Genomic DNA, 18,668 nt, shown 5'->3' with positions numbered 1-18,668 from the left:
TTACACAGCACAAGGGAATTGCAGTCTTCAGTGTTTGGCATCTTTCATTCTCGAGCTCTGGGACAATCACGCATGAATTCTGAAGGAGGTGACTAAAATACCCCTCCATCCGTCATGGAAAAGCTGAGTGTTAGTTTTCATCTGTCAAGATTCCATATAATAAAAAGACTTTTTTGTTGTTGTTTGTTCCCATAAGGCTGAAAAAACCCCAAATACCATTCAAATACTTCGTGTTGAAGGTCTGTGTTGCTGTTTTCCTTTGAAGCCTGAAAACTTGAAAGTTTTCCTTTCAAGTCAGGCTTTCTGCTCTAAAGTTTCTGTGGAGGGTGACAGCACAGAAAATCTGGGAGAACAGGAAGGGACAAGAATGAGAAGAGACAATAAAAGGCATTGTGTTTGAAAATTCACAGTGGTAGTTCTTATGCATAATTGTAGCTCGTGAGGTTGAATTTAGAGGTCTGGATTCTGTTATGGAAATGAGACAAAATTGTTTTCTTCCTGAGTCTTTGCAAAATCGCTGCTTTGAAAATTATCCCGTCAAAAAAAAAAAAAAAAAAAAGAATAATCGTCATTTATTCATACTGCCACCGCTGAACACTCGTAGAGATACTTTATTTGTATTGTATGCTGCAGTCTCCTAATTCATGGCAAATTTCTGGCTAGAGTTTAAAAGGTTTGGATTTACTCTGCCCTCCAGTCAGGCATGCCATTCAAAGCAAAAATTATCATTTGCAAATGAAGACTGAATGGTAACAAGTAGAGACAGTGCCTGAGCCTAGCATGGTCCCAGAAGTCTTGCATTAAATCCTAAATCAAGGCAGGAAACGCCACAGAGCTGGTAGTATTGATATGCTCGTAACAAAGATAGTGTTTGCAGTTAACTTGCTGGTCAGTTGTCTCCACAGACCCTTAAATATTAAATAACACATTTGCTGACTTTTGTGCAGTATTTTAGTGATCCCAACAGATATTTTCATGTTTTCTAGGAAAAGCTTTTTAAAACTAGTAATCAACTACATGATAGTCATATTTTTCATAAAAATGGATTTCTGATGTTTTGCTTGGTTTTCCTTCCCCAGTTACCTTGGGATAGAGTGCTGACTATTTGCGTACTTTTGCTGCTTTTGTGGCTGATGCAGGAGAACATGGTCTTCGCTGCTTTTGGGATGCATTTGTCATTAGCATATACACCCCAGTTGTATATTTATAGGGAAACTAAGGCCACAGTAAAGAACGATTGGCTCTAGCATATTAAGTGCTTTGCGCTTGTACATGCTCTGGATGGGTTTAAGTGTAGACCATCTCCTTTGGGGTAGAAGAGACATATGGTGATCTCACAAGGTCCTTTCAATCCCACTTTCTACTGTCTTTCAAAGTGTGAGATTTGTCAAGAAAGCTGGCTTAGCAGTGTGGTATGTTTACTGAAGAAATACAGGGAAAACTGTAGTCTTTGTTAGCATGCCAGTTCTGTGAGACAAGTTGCTCTTGATTTGATTTGCTATGGGATACTGTTGGAAGAAGCCCCATAGTGGGATCTTAGCTGGGGCCACAGAGCATGCCTTTCAGTAGCAGATGAAAACCAAATTATTTTCTGCACCAAAGAGGATGACAACACATTTTTGAGATGCATGTAATATTTTTTTTCAAGGAAATCAGAAAAAAATATTTTAAAAAAAATCAGAGCCTAGGGTAAAATATCAGTTATGAAGAATTTTCAGCAAGACGAGGTATAATGTAAATCTGAGAAGTTTCGGCATGTGAAGACTGCTGGAAGATTGAATGCTTGTTATGGTATAATGAAATTATTTCAAATTGTTCTAGCAAGAGAGCTTACGGGGTGTTTTTCTGCTGTTGCTTGGCAGGCCATTTTCAGGCTGCAAGGTGGCCATGTAGCTTTTTTGAGTGATGGAGTTTTATTTAGACTCTCCCTTCTTCGAGATTGCCAGGTTGGCAGAACATTACTCATTGTTGAGCAGTAATCAGTCTCTGTTTTATCTTTTTCTTACAATTTGAGAAGGTTGTGGAGAGACAGCCCTGGTGCTGTAAGAAGTTTGTGTGGGCTCCAGTCACTTCATACTGGTGAAGGAACATCAGGTGCATGTGATGATCAGGGCACCTGTAGGATATCATCTTGACTACCAATGGTTTGTAGCCCAGGTTTGAAGGAGAAGGGATTTATTTCAGCAGAGGTTTTGTTTTGTTTGACTTTGTTACTTAATAATAAGTGCAGTCTAGGGGCTGCTTCATGGGTCTTTCCATTCAGCTCACCACAACGCTAGACAGCTTTCCAGCTGGTTGACTGCTTCGTAAGGAGGATTTTCCCTGGAGAGCTTGATACTGGTCTGCCAAATGCTTTCCAAGGGGCAAACGTTATGCCATAAAGCAAAAAGGAAAGGAGTTTTTAAAAATTAGTAGAATAAGGTGGGACCGGTCCTCTTTTGGATTTATAGAATCATAGAATCATTTAGGTTGGAAAAGACCTTTAAGATCATCCTGTCCAACCATTAACATAACATTATCAAGTCTAACACTAAACCAATTAAGGGTAGAGTAGCAATTTTGTGTTTCCTGGCTTGGTGGCTGGATTATTTTTAATGAAAGTAAAAACTAGGAATCATTTAGGTTGGAAGGGATCTCTAAGATCATCAGTCCAACCAGCAACCCAACACCACCATGCCTACTAAACCGTGTCCCAAAGTAACACATCTACACATTTTTTTGAATGCTTCCAGGGATGGTGACTCCACCACCTCTCTGGGCAGCCTGTTCCAATGCTTGACAACCCTTTCCATGAAGAAATTTTTCCTATCCAATCTAAATTTCCCCTGTCGCAGCTTGAGCCCATTTTACTGGTTAGAAGATAGGACATAGTGATTGGAATTACAATCCCCAAGAACTCTGGGTATTCACTGAAATGTTGCAATGCAGGGGATGGGTCATAAGCAAGTGTCCTTTGCTGATGGTATTAAATTTATTTTGGGTCATCAAAGCGAAAGATGCCTGCAAAGGCATGCAGATGGTGTCATGATAGTAAGAAACTAAATAGTAAGTAGCACATGAAATTCAGTCTTGGATGCAAAATAATGCCTGTGGGCAGGAGGGGGACTAGTCTGCAGCAGGTAAAAGCTGAATGATTGCTGTTCCTTCTAATTCAGGAGCTGTGGGTGTCAGATGAAATTACAGGCTGGAAAGGTTGAAATCAAGTTCTTTTTCTGCAAACAATTAAACACAGTTCTCTTCCATAGGGGATGTTATGTAGATTAAAAGAATAGATGCATCTGAAAGGCGATGTAGAGCAATTTATGGGGGAGAAGCCCATGATGAAGGATGAAGTCTGGAGCTTGGGCAACCATGAGTTCTTCTTACCCACAAGCGATTCAAAGTTAAAGAGTAAAGGAGCAGGGAAAAGTTTAGAGCAAATTGCTTCACACATAAAACCTTTTGATCTCTCTCTCTCTAAAAACTAAGTCACAGTGTCTCAAAACCAATGAGAAAAGGTTGAATTTGTTCCCTGGTGCTTGGAAACTCTTGTCAATCCCACCCCCCCACACATCCCCATTGGTTTGAGGAAGCCTTCACATTGCTGTAGCTGACACTAACAAACCTCCATCTGATCATAGCAGGAAAGGAAGAAAGCACAGAAGCACTTAAAGCAACAGATGTGAGCTCTGATTTAAAACAACAGTGATTTATTCCTGCTGATTTTTAGCAGCATCTGCAAGTGCAGCATGCGGTATTTTTACTTAGGATGTTACCTTCACTTCTCTGCAGCACGCACTCTTTTCTTAATGTATGACTTACATGCACCAAAGCATTACCTAATCCAGGATAATTAGAAGAAGATTTTGGAGAAGGGAGTTTGAGCTTTGAAAATCTGCAAAATAGTTCCAGCATACTTATATCCAAATTCTTCAAAACACTCGAAGACTTGATCTTAACGATAGCTAATAACTTTGTTTTCTTTCATGTATAGTGTTTTCTTTTTCTGTGCACATTCTAAAAATATCTAAAGATCTAGGGCTTTAAAAAATGTTTGTAATGTTTTTGATCTCTTCCAGAATATGTTATTCTATTTTTGGTTGTAAAGTCTTGGTTAGAGTGTACAAAAATCTTTACCTGTGCAAGCAAAGTACATTATTGCACAGCAGAGACAACGAAAAGGACTTCTGTGGAATGTAAATGAGAAGAGACGAATTAGCAATTCTTAGAAGAACAAAATGTGAGCACAGTTATTTAATCAGTGCTTTGGAGCAGTAGGAGATGTGGTTAGGTAAAGACAACTCACTGGCAGCAGACACAGTGTGTGCTGCTGTCACCTAAGCATGATGATGAGCAGTGATGAGGGACAAGCGGAACTCCTTCATTCCCCTTTGCTTTGCAGAGGCTGGAGCTGCTGTGCAACTTATCTCTACCTGTCCCGATGCTTAATTTCTTATCCACATAGCTCTTCAGCTAAAGAAAAGATTAGAATAATGAAAACTTTTATAAGACCCTCCTCATTTCATTTTTAAATAGCTGCACATTTATATACAGCATAGTATACAGCATAGTATACACAGTATGGGTAGGTACGTCATCATGTATATTAATAACGACTTCAAGTTATAAGGAAGAAAAACTCTTTCAAGTTTCACCCAAAAACATCTTAGACATTCCTTGTAGAAGGTGGCCTGGGTCAAACTGTTGACCCTTCTTCTCCATTCCCTCATCATTTTCTAATAACGGTACGTGCTGCAAAGGTTAAGAGCCTGCAGCAGGTCCCAGGCACTGAAGTCCCTCTCCCCACCTCTAAAGGAGCCCTCTCCTACTGGCTCACATAGCGGAAATGGCAGCTTCTTTATTGGAATGAGTAAGGCATTAATATTATTCTCAAGAAGACAAGTATGCTGACCAGGACAACTGCTCCTCATCCAACAGCGGCAGATGTGGAAGACTCAGTGTCTCTGATGCAGTCGTATCCTCCAGCTTGGGAGAAAAAAGAGAAATATACACTGTTGGATCAACAAAAGGCAAGAAATGTGCTTCCTCTCTTCGTAAAGTCCTTCCAGATGGTAAGGCTTGATGTGCTGTCCCAGCAACAACTCCTGTGATGGCAGCTACATCAAAGAGCTCATAGGCAGGGAAAGCCAAATAGCATCTCCCCTGTAATGAACTTCAGAATTCAGGAATGATGGAGGGGTCAACAGCAGCCCATGCACCAAACAGCAGCAGCTTCAGAACTGCAGAGCAGTCCAGCTCAGGGCCACATTAATAACATTTTCCACCATGGCAGAGTCTATGTCCCCCTGCTGCAGAGCACTGAGGGCTTCAGTGGGACTGTTCAAACACTTACAGTCACACAGATGATGAAGTGCTGCGTTGGAGTAGGGCCCAGCGGTCTCCAGGCATGCGTTCCAGGGAAGGTGGCTGGGTGTTAAATCCTTATCTTGGAGATGTTTGCACGTGGGATGGCGCAGTGGAGAGCTTGCAGGTGGCAGCAGACATCTCTGGATCCAGTCCTCCTCCTGCTGGGGAGCTGAGTGTGGGGGCATGGCAGTCCTTGAAATTGGTTTCTAAATCACAGGTCGAATACTTTTTTCTAAGTACTTAATTTCTTTCTGGAGAAATAACAACTCTTTAATACCACTCTGTCTTGCCCTCCTTATTCTTCTTGAAATGCTGCCAACATGAGCCCGGTTTCTGCAGGCCTTAAAGGTCCTGAACATGGCAGTTCTTGGCTCAGGCACTGGTGACTTCTGTGTGCTTTATGGGGAAGCCTGGCACAAACAGATGTCTGAGGAGATCCGAGGGTCCATTGGTCCCTTAGGTAAAGCCATGCTTAGGACATATGAATTTGGGGTTTTTTTTGTATTTCCATTCCTCTGGTGCCTAGCAGTGAATGAAGATGGCCCTCTGCAATTCTGCATCTATGGAAGGGGCCTGGGACTTGCTGTGGCTGGGCAGAGAGGGAAGCTCTTACCTACTGGTGTCCTGCAGCACTTCCTTTCAAGACCAAGAAAGATGGGTTAGATATGCTCAGCCTAGACTGCACGGTGCAGCTGTATCTCACTTGAGCAGTGAGACTGAGAGCACTGAGGTGGTCAGCTCTTAGCAAAAGGCAAGTAGATACTCTATGTTGTATAAACCATGAGTGTCTCCCACTCACAGATACTAGGGAAAAGGATCTGAGGATGAAGACTGCTGGATCCCCTGAGGCAATGTAGCAGTGTCATCCTGATTGCAAAGCAGGTTGACCATCCCATGACATTTTTACAGGACTGCTGATAAGGAGCCCAAAGATGGATCCTAGCAGAGCACTAACATGCTGATCAGTAGGGAGGAGAAGCAGCTTGGTTGTCTTCCTGCCTTACTAGGGGCTTTTGGAGGGATGTGGTCAGATCAGTCTCATCTCCTGCACATGTGCAGTACTAGTACTGATCCAGGACTCCTGGAGGTGTTGTGCATAACTCAGACCCCATTGTACTTCTGTTCTCATGTTACTGCCCAAATGTATGGGGGTTCAGGGGAGCCCTCGTACCACAAATAATCGCTGTAGGGTTTCACCAATGCAGTGGCTTTCCCCAGAGTGTGAGACAGTGCACGTATTGCCAGCATTACCGCACAGAGATGGCTTTTTGGTATTCTCCGAATGCTTTCTTGGTTTACTGTGACTTCAAAACCGTCCTCCAGGCAGATGCTGCCAGAAGCCATCCCTGATAACAGGCCTGGGATGATTTCCACTGGCTTTAACAGAGCGTGAAGGAGGTGGATCAATCTCACATGGAGCGACTTGCATCTTCCCACAGCTCAGTGAGCAGACTGGATGCCAGACAAAACAATCCCTTTCTTTCCTTCTCCTTTGCCATTGTTTCCATAAATACGCTCAACACAGAGTAATATGTGAAAAATAGCTGGTGATCCTTCACATGGAGAAATGTTACAATTATCCTATGATGTTCCCAGGCAGCTGAGCTGTCCTGACATGGGACAGTCCCAGCAGTCTGGCTTTTGCAAAGGCTGTGACTGGCAAGAAGCAAACAAGCTTGGCTTTCATCGCTGCGTGCAAGACAGCCAGGGGTGCAGTGGAGGAGATCCAGAGCTTCAGCCTGGAAACAGCCCCCCGGGAGCTGTCCTTCCCCCTCTGCTCTCCACTGAGTTGCAGCTGAATGGCAGTAAAAAAAAAGAACAGGCATTTCATCACATGTCCGCAAACTAATCTTGCCTTTGTACATTTTTTGGGATGAATGTGGTAAAAGCCAATGCTTCTCGCTTTTTGTTTAAATTAGGACGTGATCTTGTATAATAATGACACAGGGATGTCTGCAGAATGCCTTGCCTTGCCTTTGGTCTATTTGCACATTTTCAGGGGGAAAATATAGAGGATGCTGGTCCTGCCAGATATTTAGTGTTGAAGTAAATGTCCCCAGTCAGCAGCTAGATGTTGAAGGTCTGTTGTTAGCTTTGATGAGACAGGGTTGATCTTATGGTTCCCTGGGGAAGCTGCTGTCAGCGTAACCTTACCCGGGCAGTCCTGGGCAGGCATCTTTTAAATGTCTATTATTAAACATCCTTCTTTATTGTGGCTTTCTTTTATTTTATAGAATCATTGAATGATTTTGTAAACCTTTTTATTTCATCTGGGATCAGTTTCCTCTAGCAATTAAAGAGAAATACTGATACTGTGGTGTTGGTAGGAGTATTGGTAGGAGACACCTGCAGATTTACAGTGCTTGAATGCTGAATTTGCTCCTCTGTTATGGCACTGACCCTTTAGTATTGCACAGCTGTTGCAAATGGTCATCTCTTGAGTGTCATTTGGTTGGATGGACACTCAGTAGTGGTGATGTTACAGTCATTGGTGGGGTCCCAGCCTTGGTACTGCCAAGATCAGTTCTGCAATTTAATGCATTTAAATTTAATGCATATAATGCATTTAATGCATTTATTCATTTAATACATATGAATATTTTCTTTATAAAATGTGGGTCTCTGTTTCCTGGCTGTCCTTGTTCCTAAATGTCGTTCCTATGTATCTCCATTAGGTTGACAGTGACACAATTTGGAATGAAGTTCACTCATCCGGTGCCGCTCGCCTAGCCGTGGGCTGTGTCATTGAGCTCGTTTTCAAAGTAGCCACGGGAGAACTGAAGGTTGGTATGAAAATAACACTTGGCTTTGATATAGGCTCTGTACAGGACTCGGCTCAGGGCTGTGTTACGCAGGAGGTCCAGTTAGTTTCATTTTAATGGCACCATCTGGCTTTAGTCATAAAAATCTTTGAGGATATCAGCAAGTGAACAACAGACTCCTGGTGAATGTTCTTACACACCAATTAAAAGGAAGAAAGAAACCAGAGCAGCAAATGAAATCACTATTCCCGTGTTATCTGAGGGTCTTGCTGTTGCCTTCAGCTGGGCCAGCCCATTTGCCATTTCAGTGACATCATGCAGAATATCTTTTTTTTTCCCCTGAATGGAAGGAAATACTGTACCAACCAGTTTCTGTAAAATTCATGTGGACCTTTTTCCCTCCCTCCAAAACAAGGGAGAGCATCATCCACTGCTGTGGTCTTGTGAGAAAAACATCAAGAATAACTACATAGTTCCAAAGCAGAACTAACACTTCTGGCTGCAACCTCTGCATCTGTCTTTGTGCAATAAACCTTCCTTTCTGTCTCACTTCTTCATTTTCTTATTTTTTGTGTGTAGAATGGATTTGCTGTTGTTCGGCCTCCAGGTCACCACGCAGAAGAGAGCACACCCATGTAAGTATGCGTATGTGCTTTATCAGCTTGCTTCAGTGTTCATCTGTTGTGTGATCATAGCAGCTGGAAATTAGAAAGGTAGTTAGTTTAATATTGCAGAATTTCTTGCTTATTGATATGCAAGAGAGTATTATATTCAAAATTCACATTAATTCTCTGGAAGAGGGCAAGATCCTGCTTAGTGGTTTTGGGTGGGTATTTTTTAGCAAGAATCAGCATTACAGTCATGCTTTGAACAAGCCTGATGCTTTTATTTGCTTTACTCTTGTGAATTGTTTTAAATTAAATGTTCATGGCTCATCCAATGTGAGGAAAGCAAGGGTACCCAACTAATAGCAGTAATAGCAAACATAACTCTGTCATGGGGTCACAACACTGAATTAGGAGAGTGTCTGAGTGGGAAGGCTTTGCAAAGCGAAAGCTGAAGTCGGGCATCTTGCATGTGTTTAACATAGCAGGAGTTTTGCCATCGGAATGTTTTCAAATCAGGGCCCCATGCATAAATCATGTTGGCTTTGTGTATCTGGCTTAATGTGCAGGAGTTTCGTTGTCTTGGGTGCTTCAGCACTCTTTAGTGGGAGATAGAATCATAGAATTGTTTGGTTGGAAAAGACCTTTAAGATCATCAAGTCCAACTGTTAACGTAGCACTGCCAAGTCCACCACTAAACCATGTCTCTAAGCACCACATCTACATGTCTTTTAAATACCTCCAGGGATGGGGACTCAACCACTTCCCTGGGCAGCCTGTTCCAATGCTTGACACCCCTTTTGGTGAAGAAATTTTTCCTAATATCCAATCTAAACCTCCCCTGGTGCAACTGGAGGCCATTTCCTCTTGTCCTATTGCTTGTTTCTTGGGAAAAGACACCCACCTCGCTACAACCTCCTGTCTGGTAGTTGTAGAGAGCAGTAAGGTCTCCCCTCAGCCTCCTTTTCTCCAGGCTAAACAGTCCCAGTTCCCTCAGCCGCTCCTTGTAAGACTTGTTCTCTAGACCCTTCACCAGCTTTGTTGCCTTTCTCTGGACATGCTCCGGCGTCTCAATGTCCTTCTTGTATTTTTAATAGTGCCAAGTACAGGGGGACAATCCCTTCCCTAGTCCTGCTGGCCACACTATTTCTGATACAAGCCAGGATGCTATTGGCCTTCTTGGCCACCTGGACACACTGCCAGCTTGTATTCAACTGGCTGTCGACCAGCACCCCCAGGTCCTTTTCTGCCAGGCAGCTTTCCAGCCACTCTTCCCCAAGCCTGTAGCATTACATGAAGTTGTTGTGACCGAAGTGCAGGACCCGGCACTTGGCCTTGTTGAATCTCATATAGTTGACCTCAGCCCATCAATCCAGCCCAGCCTGTCCAGATCCCTCTGTAGAACCATCCTACCCTCAAGCAGATCAACACTCACACCCAAATTCGTGTCGTCTGCAAACTTACTGAGGGTGCACTCAATCCCCTCATCCAGATCACTGATATTAAACAGAACAGGCCCCAGTACTGAGCCCTGGGGAACACTACTGGTGACTGGCTGCCAACTGGATTTAACTGCATTCATCACAATTCTTTGGGTCAGGCCATCCAGCCAGTTTTTAACCCAGAGAAGTGTTTGCCCATCTAAGCTATGAGCAGCCAGTTTCTCCAGGAGAATGCTGTGGGAGACGGTGTCAAAGGCTTTACTGAAGTCTAGGTAGACAACATCCACAGCCTTGCCCTCATCCACTAAGCGGGTCACCTTCTCATAGAATGAGATCAAGTTAGTCAATAGCAGATGAGTGCTTGCTGTTGAGTTCCCTTAGACCCAGCATTTTGAGGCCTCTCTGAGCATGTCCGCTCCCTCCCAGCCAATGCAATGTAGTGCTCCAGCCCTTGGTCCTTCCTCTTCCTTTCCCCCTTGCTGCATCCTCTCCTCATCTGCTCCTGTCCCCTTCCCTCACACGCAGTGCTGGAGGTCCCATGGGCAGCTGGTGCCGAGCAGCATCTCATTGCAGTGGGTTTGGGCAAGTGTGAAATGTTCCCTGTTTCCAGAGAGGTTGCAAGACACCTGCTGCTGCATGGCTATTTTGTGTTTCTGATTGAGCACATGTGCGTCTTCCAGGGAGGAAAGATGAGCAAAAGCAGAAGGCATTTCTTCCTACTGTATTATATCTAGATGATAGATGCATTGGGACCAAGGAAACCTATAATTAACACCTCTCCTTTTCCTCTTTACTCCTCCCTCTCATCACCTCCAGGGGTTTCTGCTATTTTAACTCCGTGGCAATCGCAGCCAAGCTGCTCCAGCAGAGACTGAACGTTAGCAAAATCCTTATAGTGGACTGGGTGAGTAAATGCCAGTTCTTACCCTTCAGGAGAGCAGTTGGAAATTTTTCTGGGGTTTTTTTTCTTGCAAGGGCAACCGTGGCTTTGCCAGTCAGTAAAAAAGAATGTTGCCTGTGGTCTGCAAGCCAAAATTTGTTTCTTAAAGTTGTGGGTTTGTTTGGGTTTGTTTTTTTTTTTTTTTTAGTAAAATGTTTTTAATAAAAGAAGTATTTCTTAAAGGGTCCATAGTTTTCAGAATAAAATTGTAATTAAGAAGTAGTTGCTTCCTAAAACAAGCCCATAACAAAGTCTCAAGGATGGGTAACTGCAAAACTGTGCTGAGTTTTGGTTATTTTTTTCTGAAGGTTTTTGACCTTAACTGTTAGGATACATCCCAGCTTTCTCGTCAAGATGTGAAGACCGGTTACTGAGAGGAACAGGCTGTCTGGCATAGCTTGACCGTTGGTCTGGATGGTCTCAGTGTCCTGCCTCTGGGCCAGCGCAGCCTACTTGCAAATGGGCAGGCAGTCAAAAGCAATCTCTAAATTGGAACAAGACAGTGAAATACGCTGCAGACAGCACAGTGGATTTGAGAAAGAGCTTGTTTGGGATTTTTCTATGGCGATGTATAGATTTAAAAATGTGCTTGATTGATTTTTATAAATTTAAAAATGTATTTATGTGGCTGTGAAGGCATTTGAGATGCTGACTATCAGCCAAGAGTTTTGATTAGATTGCCACAAATCTCCCATGGGCTAGACCCACAAGTTAAAATGGATTTATTTGTCTTTTTGACCAACTGGATGGACATCCTTTTCCCCACTTCCCACCAACTGTTTTTCATGTCAGAAAGGAGCACTTTAAATACATGTCCTGCGTTTCTGCACCAAGTAGCAATGCAGTAGGGGATCTAGGTAATGGGTTTGTGTTGTTTAATCTTGTTGGGTCCAACACAGCTTTGCTGGGCGCTTGTATCAGTGGTCATCCAGCAGACCAATAAAAGATGCAGATTTGGGGTAACTAATATAGTCTCTCCATCCCCCAAGAGTGGGTATGAATCCAGTTCTCTCTATCCAAGTAAATTGATGCTGTTCTCAGTTCAGATATATGCTTGAGATTGTGTTTACACCTATTTGTCTGTCCTGTATGTTAAACAAGGAGCGTAACCTGAAGCCAGCTGTGCAAAGCAGGTTACTCTCACTTGCAATAAACTGCTTCAGCTAGATCAGAGAAGTGCAGAAAATGAAGCACAACAGCAAAGAAAACCCCTCCAAATCCCAAATTGATGGCTTTAATCTGCATTTTTACTAAGGTACTAACCTCCTTCATATAATGCAATCTCTGTCCCCAAAGGATGTTCACCACGGGAACGGTACTCAGCAGGCTTTCTACAATGATCCTAATGTTCTTTATATTTCACTACATCGCTATGATGATGGGAACTTCTTTCCAGGCAGTGGTGCTCCCGACGAGGTAAGAGTATGGATCGGCATAGCATCCGTCCGTGTCTGATAGGATCTGCCTATCACATAGGGCTGTGATTCAGGTGCCACCCAAAATCTTAGGGAGCCTCTGCCAGGCAAGGCTTGGAGATAAGCTCCTGCCACTGCTCCCATGCTTGTGCTTGTTAGTGCCCCTTTGGGAACACGCCACACGGGTTTGTGCGTTTGGTGCTGTCTTGTCTGAATCCTATCAGCCATGGGCATTGTGTCCTGCCCCGCGAGCTGGCAGGAAAGTGTGCGCCTTGCCTAACGAGCAGAAAATGAGTCAATGCAATTAGGCTCTCCAGCCCTTATGGAAGAACCTGTTCCAGAGGAGCCCTTTGCCAGCTGTCCCAGCCTTCTGTGTACTTTTCAAGATTTCCCCTTTATAGGCGTAAGTTGTTTCTTAGATGCAGGAGGAGCAGGTTGTCTGTGGCTGTGCCACCAGTGCTTGGGTTTTCTGGCACAGCCTTGAAGACCATCCATCCCCCACTGCTTCTGGCCCTGCTGAGGCATCACTGACTGCCACTGCTGCATTGACATTGCATGGCCCTGACGGTGGGATTTGAGCATCAGTCACTGATGCTGCTGGACCAAATCCACAGTTTCCTGGTGGTGGCCTTGGAGCCTCCTGCAGAAGGGCCAGGCCAACAGAGGTGGGAGCCCTTTCTCCCTAAACTCTGGATGAATACTCCTACACCCATTGCATCCTTCCTTTCCCTCTAGATTGGCAGGAAATACTGTCTTTCCAGAATGATTTATCGAAGGGAAATTATATGAAATACTTAGTTTTGTGTACTCTGAAGCACTCCAGATTACATCTGAAAATTCCTAGAGTTCTTAACTGTCAATTTTACATTTTCCTGTTCATCAAACATCAGTGTGGCCATTTCGGTTTCTAAAGAAACTTAAATGTAATGTGATACTGCTTCGTTGCCCTGTTTGTGCACTACTGTTGTAGTGAGTAAACAGCAACCCTTTGCATCAGGCTTAGTTTCTGCTTCAGGATATGCAAAGGTCTCTGACCTACTTTTTAGCTGACCTTTTAATAATCTAGTAATCTGGTTTACAAAATATCCAGTATTGTAAGGAAACACTGGACTGTACTATCCACTCCATAGGAATTTTTAGATGTGTCATTCCAGACCAAATAAAAGAGTACAAAATAAAGTCGATTAAAGCCACAGATGGATAAATAACCCACTGTGGATGCATGAACCCGCCGTGTTTTTCTACCAGCAGTATTTGCAGCAATACAAGGAAGAATGTGCAATAAAAGCCCTGCAGCTTTATCTAGCCTGAATTACCTGGCTGGGTATTGTATTAAACATTAATTTTTGATTTTTTTTTTCCTTTTTCATGTACAGAGACCTAAAAAAAACCACAAAAACAAAACTGTGTAGGAGCTCAGAGCCCTGTGCAGATGCTGTCTGGCTCCCTCGCTCTGTCCCCAAAGACCTGCAGCCTGCGCTCATGGCCACCGCTCTCGGGCAGCTACAAGGTCCCCGCTTGATGAAGGGACGGAACACAGGCTTTTAGGTTTCGATATGGATGGGGAAAACATGGCCCTGCTTCTTGGCAAACAAATTACTAGGAACCCCTGGTTTATTTTTTGGTTTTCCCCTTTCTCAGGTGTTTGCAGTCAGTGCAGATGGGGACATTTGCAGTACATGCAAGGATGGGGATGTACTTACATTTACACCCCACATGTCCCTCAAGCAGTGAAAATCTCTTCTCTGTGAATCATATTTTTCCCCAGCAGAGGGGGAGCTCGCTCTGATTAAAACTCTGGGGGTTTTCCCCCAGTTGCAACTGTAATGAAATATAAAATATGCTTCTGTATAAAGCTGAAAATTAGTTAAGGAAAGGTATTGCATGTAACACACCCTCCTGCAAAAGAGGAAGAGGATCCAGTTGATGACGACATGTTCTTTTGGGTGAGCAGCAGTCAAATACCACTGGTCCACAGGTCCCATAAAGATCTTGTTTTGGCAACCACGTTGCTTTAGAGGGAAAAATTAACCTCACTACCACCAAGCTATTGAATCAAAATCTATATTCAACTGGAAGAATATTAAGACAGCAGAGATGTGTTGACAGAGTTCCCTGTATCCGTATGTATAATTAATGGTACCATCTCCCTTTTTCAGGTTGGCACAGGAGCAGGAGTTGGTTTCAATGTTAACATGGCCTTTACGGGTGGCCTTGATCCACCAATGGGAGACACGGAATACTTAACTGCTTTCAGGTAATATTGAAGTTTTCCTCATACAAACATATTTTTCACCTAAACTGGGTTTCTTTTTCCTTGTGCAATCCTCCTTAATCTTGAGTTTCTGTTTTGCTAAGTTTAGAAATACAAGATGTGTATCTAGTTGCAGTTACTTTTTGAGTACAATAATAACAATAAAGCTGAATTAAGTAAATAAGGTCTTTCTGGCCATAAGAAGTGTGCCTGTGACATTAGGGGATTGACATACTTGCTGGTCAGCACTGATTGATGGATGAATCATAGAATCATAGAATGCTTTGGGTTGGAAGGGACCTTGAGAGATCATCGAGCCCAACCCCCCCGCAGTAAGCAGGGATTGAACCTGTGAACTTGGCGTTATTAGCACCATGTTCTAACCAACTGAGCTAATCCGGCTGGTCAATGTAAAATGTCAACTGATATGAATAAGCTCTTCTGGTTTTGGCTAAAAATCTTTTTACCTCTTTGGGGTGAGTATTTCTGTGGGTAAACCCACCTGGATGGGGAGGGGAATCAAGAAAAAACTTTTTAAGAACTCCTCTTGAGTTGAAACTTGGGAGTGCGGCTGCCCCAAGGCTTGAGACATCACTACTGTGCTGCAGACAGTGGTACCCAACTTCTGAGCAAGTTGGCCATGCAGTCACTCCCCTGCAAGAGCTCTGCTCATGACTCACACCACAGGTCACTCCCAAGTGTACCTAGCAAAGAACGTGGGCTTGTTTTGATAAGCTTTAGATTTTATTATTATTCAGCCAAGAGATTGAATATGCCTGTTCCAACCAACTGGAAATTGAAACAACTGAACTGTTGGGTTTGTGCTTATCTTACTGGGTTCTGGCTTCTCAGAAGCAGCATGTTGTGTGTTATGAATAAAAATACAGCCATCTCTTAAATAAGTGTTACTCATCACTCACTGTCAGAGTGTGAATGAAGGTAAGCAAAGCTGTGGAGTTGAATTAATGTGCTGCTAGGATATCTTCCTTGATTAGCAGTAATAGTAAAGCCAGATATAAACCACTGTGCTGGGTTGTACAAGCATATTCAAGCATGCTTCAAAAAACTGGTATCATTTGAGTCTTCAAATGGAGCCAGGGATGAAGCCACTTGTTGACTCACTTGTTCACATCTGGGTTGTACAAGCATATTCAAGCATGCTCCAAAAAACTGGTATCATTTGAGTCTTCAAATGGAGCCAGGGATAAAGCCACTTGTTGACTCACTTGTTCACATCCTGCTGGTCTTACTGTCCTGCTCACAGAAGCGTATGATACCTGAGGATCACAGGAAGGTATCTGCAGGGAATCGTTTGATCTGATCCTTATTTTCCTCCTCATATCAGCATCATCAGAAGAGATGCGTGAAGCAAAACACACATTAGCTGATCTGCGGTCATGCACACCCAGGTTATGGTCTTTCTAAGCAGTGTCACTACAGGAGCACTACAAGAGTATGGGTTGAAAGTCATCTTGTTGCTCTGAGCAGCTAATGGGCAAAATACCCCAATAGGTGATTGTACATCATTGGTGTTCTGGGGACTTGCTGCAAGCCTGGAGTAATGCATTTGCCTCCCAGAGCTGCAGAGAACGGCAAAAGGAAGGTATTAAAATTAACTATGGAAGCAACAGAATAACAAGATGAAATGAAGGCAGATGTCTGGGTAGCAGAGAACTTGTAAGTAATGCAGCAGTGAATAGAGGCCAGTGTGAGACCACACTTTCCTTTCTGATACTCTTTCCAGGAGAATGAATATAATTCTTTGACCTGCCAGATATATAGGCTTTATTTTTCTTAGAGACTGTCCTGTTCCACCCCCTGCCTCCCCCATGCTGTGGGTCCCTCCTCTCCAACTGGCATATTTTTTAACAATTATGGGTTGAAGTGGTTTTCTGTCCTCAAACCAGATTTAGTGCACTTCTGGCGACCACCCCGCGTAAATTCAGGGAGACACACACTTGCCAAAACATGGGATGCGAATTTCTGGCAACAGGCAGATGGAATACCGTCTTCGTGGAACAGCATTAAATCTGGGAGCGTTATTTTCTGTTCTTCCCTGCGTGCGTATTTGTATTCCGTTATACTGAGCAAAAAGACATTTTACTCTTCAGCCTGCCATTAAAAAGCCTTCAAAGAGTGTATACAATTTAAAATAACATCTAGTCAAGTAACTGTCATTTGTCTCGATGTTTTATTCCTGTTACAGGAAAGCAGCACTTTCCTCCAAAGTGGAAGTCTGTTTATCCCAGCAGTCAACAAGACTGATCTCTTCGTTATAAAGAGAGCCTGTAGCTCACGACAGAGTGACATACTTGCTATTAAATATTAATTGAGTTTCAAGGCTCCTGGAAAATTGCTCAGTCTGCACAGTAAGAGCTTTGCCAGCCATTCCTTAATAGGCACTGGTGTCTTTTTGCCTGGAGACTGCAGCTATGTGGGGACGATATTTTGGAGCTAGTCACAGCCCTTATTTTGCTGGGGTTTTGGGACGTTGTGACTCATCCTCTTAGGTAGCACCTCCCATAGTCTGCCCCATGTGCACACCTTCAGTCAGTAAGTTAAATTGGAAGCTTTTTTTTAATCTTATGCCAAGTTTGGTCATGATAATACGTTATCAAGTGACCTTTTTAAATCTTAACCAGCTTCTTTGAAAAACATTTTTTTTCCCCCCTGAATTTTTCTATTGATTTTAATGTAAAATAACGCTTTGAAGTTTGCAATTTATAGTCCCCCGAGAGTTAGAAAGTGAAGGGAATGGGTCATATATCCTTTTTTTTTTCCTTCTTTTCTTACGTTAGTCCCTTGAGACAATGCATGCCTTCAAGGCAGCACCTTGTTATTCCACCCCATCGAATGCCACGTTGCATTTGCCGGGGATCAAACCTAAGATGAAGAAAAGATAAGAAAATTGGCCATAATGAACTCCAGAAGCAGCAGGCATTTTCACCATGAACTTGGAAACTCACAGTGGAGAACTGAGCTTTAATTCAAACCAGTCCAAATGCCAAACTGTGAGGCTTTGAAGTCTGTAGAGGAATCAGTGGAAATCCTTTGAGCTAGGCAAAGATACTGATATACTTTTTCTTCTTTTTTTTTTTTTTCTTTTTTTTCTTTTTTTTAAGCCTTAACTCTTCACATGCTTGTCTGCTTTTAGGGAAGAAAGCCCTCTTTTTACGTAGAACAAGCAGAAGAAAAATAAGCAACATGCTTTTCTTTTTTTTTTTTTTGTTCTATTTCAGAATAAGCTGGTGTATGGATTTGATAAAAGCATGTGCTCTAATGAAATAATAACAGATAATTGTCCTCATAAATTAGTCTTCTGATGAGTGAATAAATAAATCCCAATGAAACCTATCATCCCTACACTGAAAACTTGCTTCAGTGTTGTTTTACTCTTTCTGAAGAAAGGATGGTAACTTGCATCAATGACTTTTCTACTGGACGTTTCTTCTATGAATATTGGCTTCCCCCTGCTTGCACTGCAGCGTTGGGTTGGACAGGATAGCCTGACCGCTTAATGTTTATTAATACCACTGAGCCGTTTCAAAAGTGAGAACAAGAGTTAAAAATGCGAAGCGGAGAGTAGCCTTGCTGTGCACTTTGTCACTTACTGTCTTCATAACAGAGGGCTGAAATCACCGGCTGCCCTGTCTCAAGGTTGGGGTGATATAATGATTGCTGTATTTTTTTTTTTGGGGGGGGAAAGCAGGGTGGAGTCACCCCAGTCACTAATAAGATGTGCAGAAGGGATTTGGGGAGTTTGCTGTGAGCTTGGCGCTCCTCCACCCCATCGTAGCAGCAGCTCTGCCTGCCCGAGACAGCATGACATTATAATTTAGCTGACCGTTCGCTGGGCGAAGGTCCCATGGCTGAACTCACCACCAAAGTATGTGGGCAATACAGA

General features: G+C 43.1%; 1 protein-coding gene across 2 annotated transcripts in view; it reads left to right on the top strand.

Annotated features, from left to right (window-relative positions):
• The window catches only part of HDAC4 (histone deacetylase 4), a 120,720-nt gene that overhangs the window by 85,250 nt on the left and 16,802 nt on the right, over positions 1 to 18,668 (top strand). For both annotated transcript variants that reach the window (XM_075710041.1, XM_075710040.1), the window contains exons 15-19: positions 8,022 to 8,129; positions 8,688 to 8,743; positions 10,972 to 11,059; positions 12,392 to 12,511; positions 14,670 to 14,767. In XM_075710041.1, the coding sequence (XP_075566156.1) occupies positions 8,022 to 8,129; positions 8,688 to 8,743; positions 10,972 to 11,059; positions 12,392 to 12,511; positions 14,670 to 14,767 (470 nt within the window). The remainder of the gene's footprint in view (positions 1 to 8,021; positions 8,130 to 8,687; positions 8,744 to 10,971; positions 11,060 to 12,391; positions 12,512 to 14,669; positions 14,768 to 18,668) is intronic.

Source organism: Pelecanus crispus, chromosome 5 (genome assembly GCF_030463565.1).
Source record: "Pelecanus crispus isolate bPelCri1 chromosome 5, bPelCri1.pri, whole genome shotgun sequence".
Taxonomy (NCBI): domain Eukaryota; kingdom Metazoa; phylum Chordata; class Aves; order Pelecaniformes; family Pelecanidae; genus Pelecanus; species Pelecanus crispus.
This window is presented reverse-complemented; position numbering and strand designations above follow the sequence as displayed.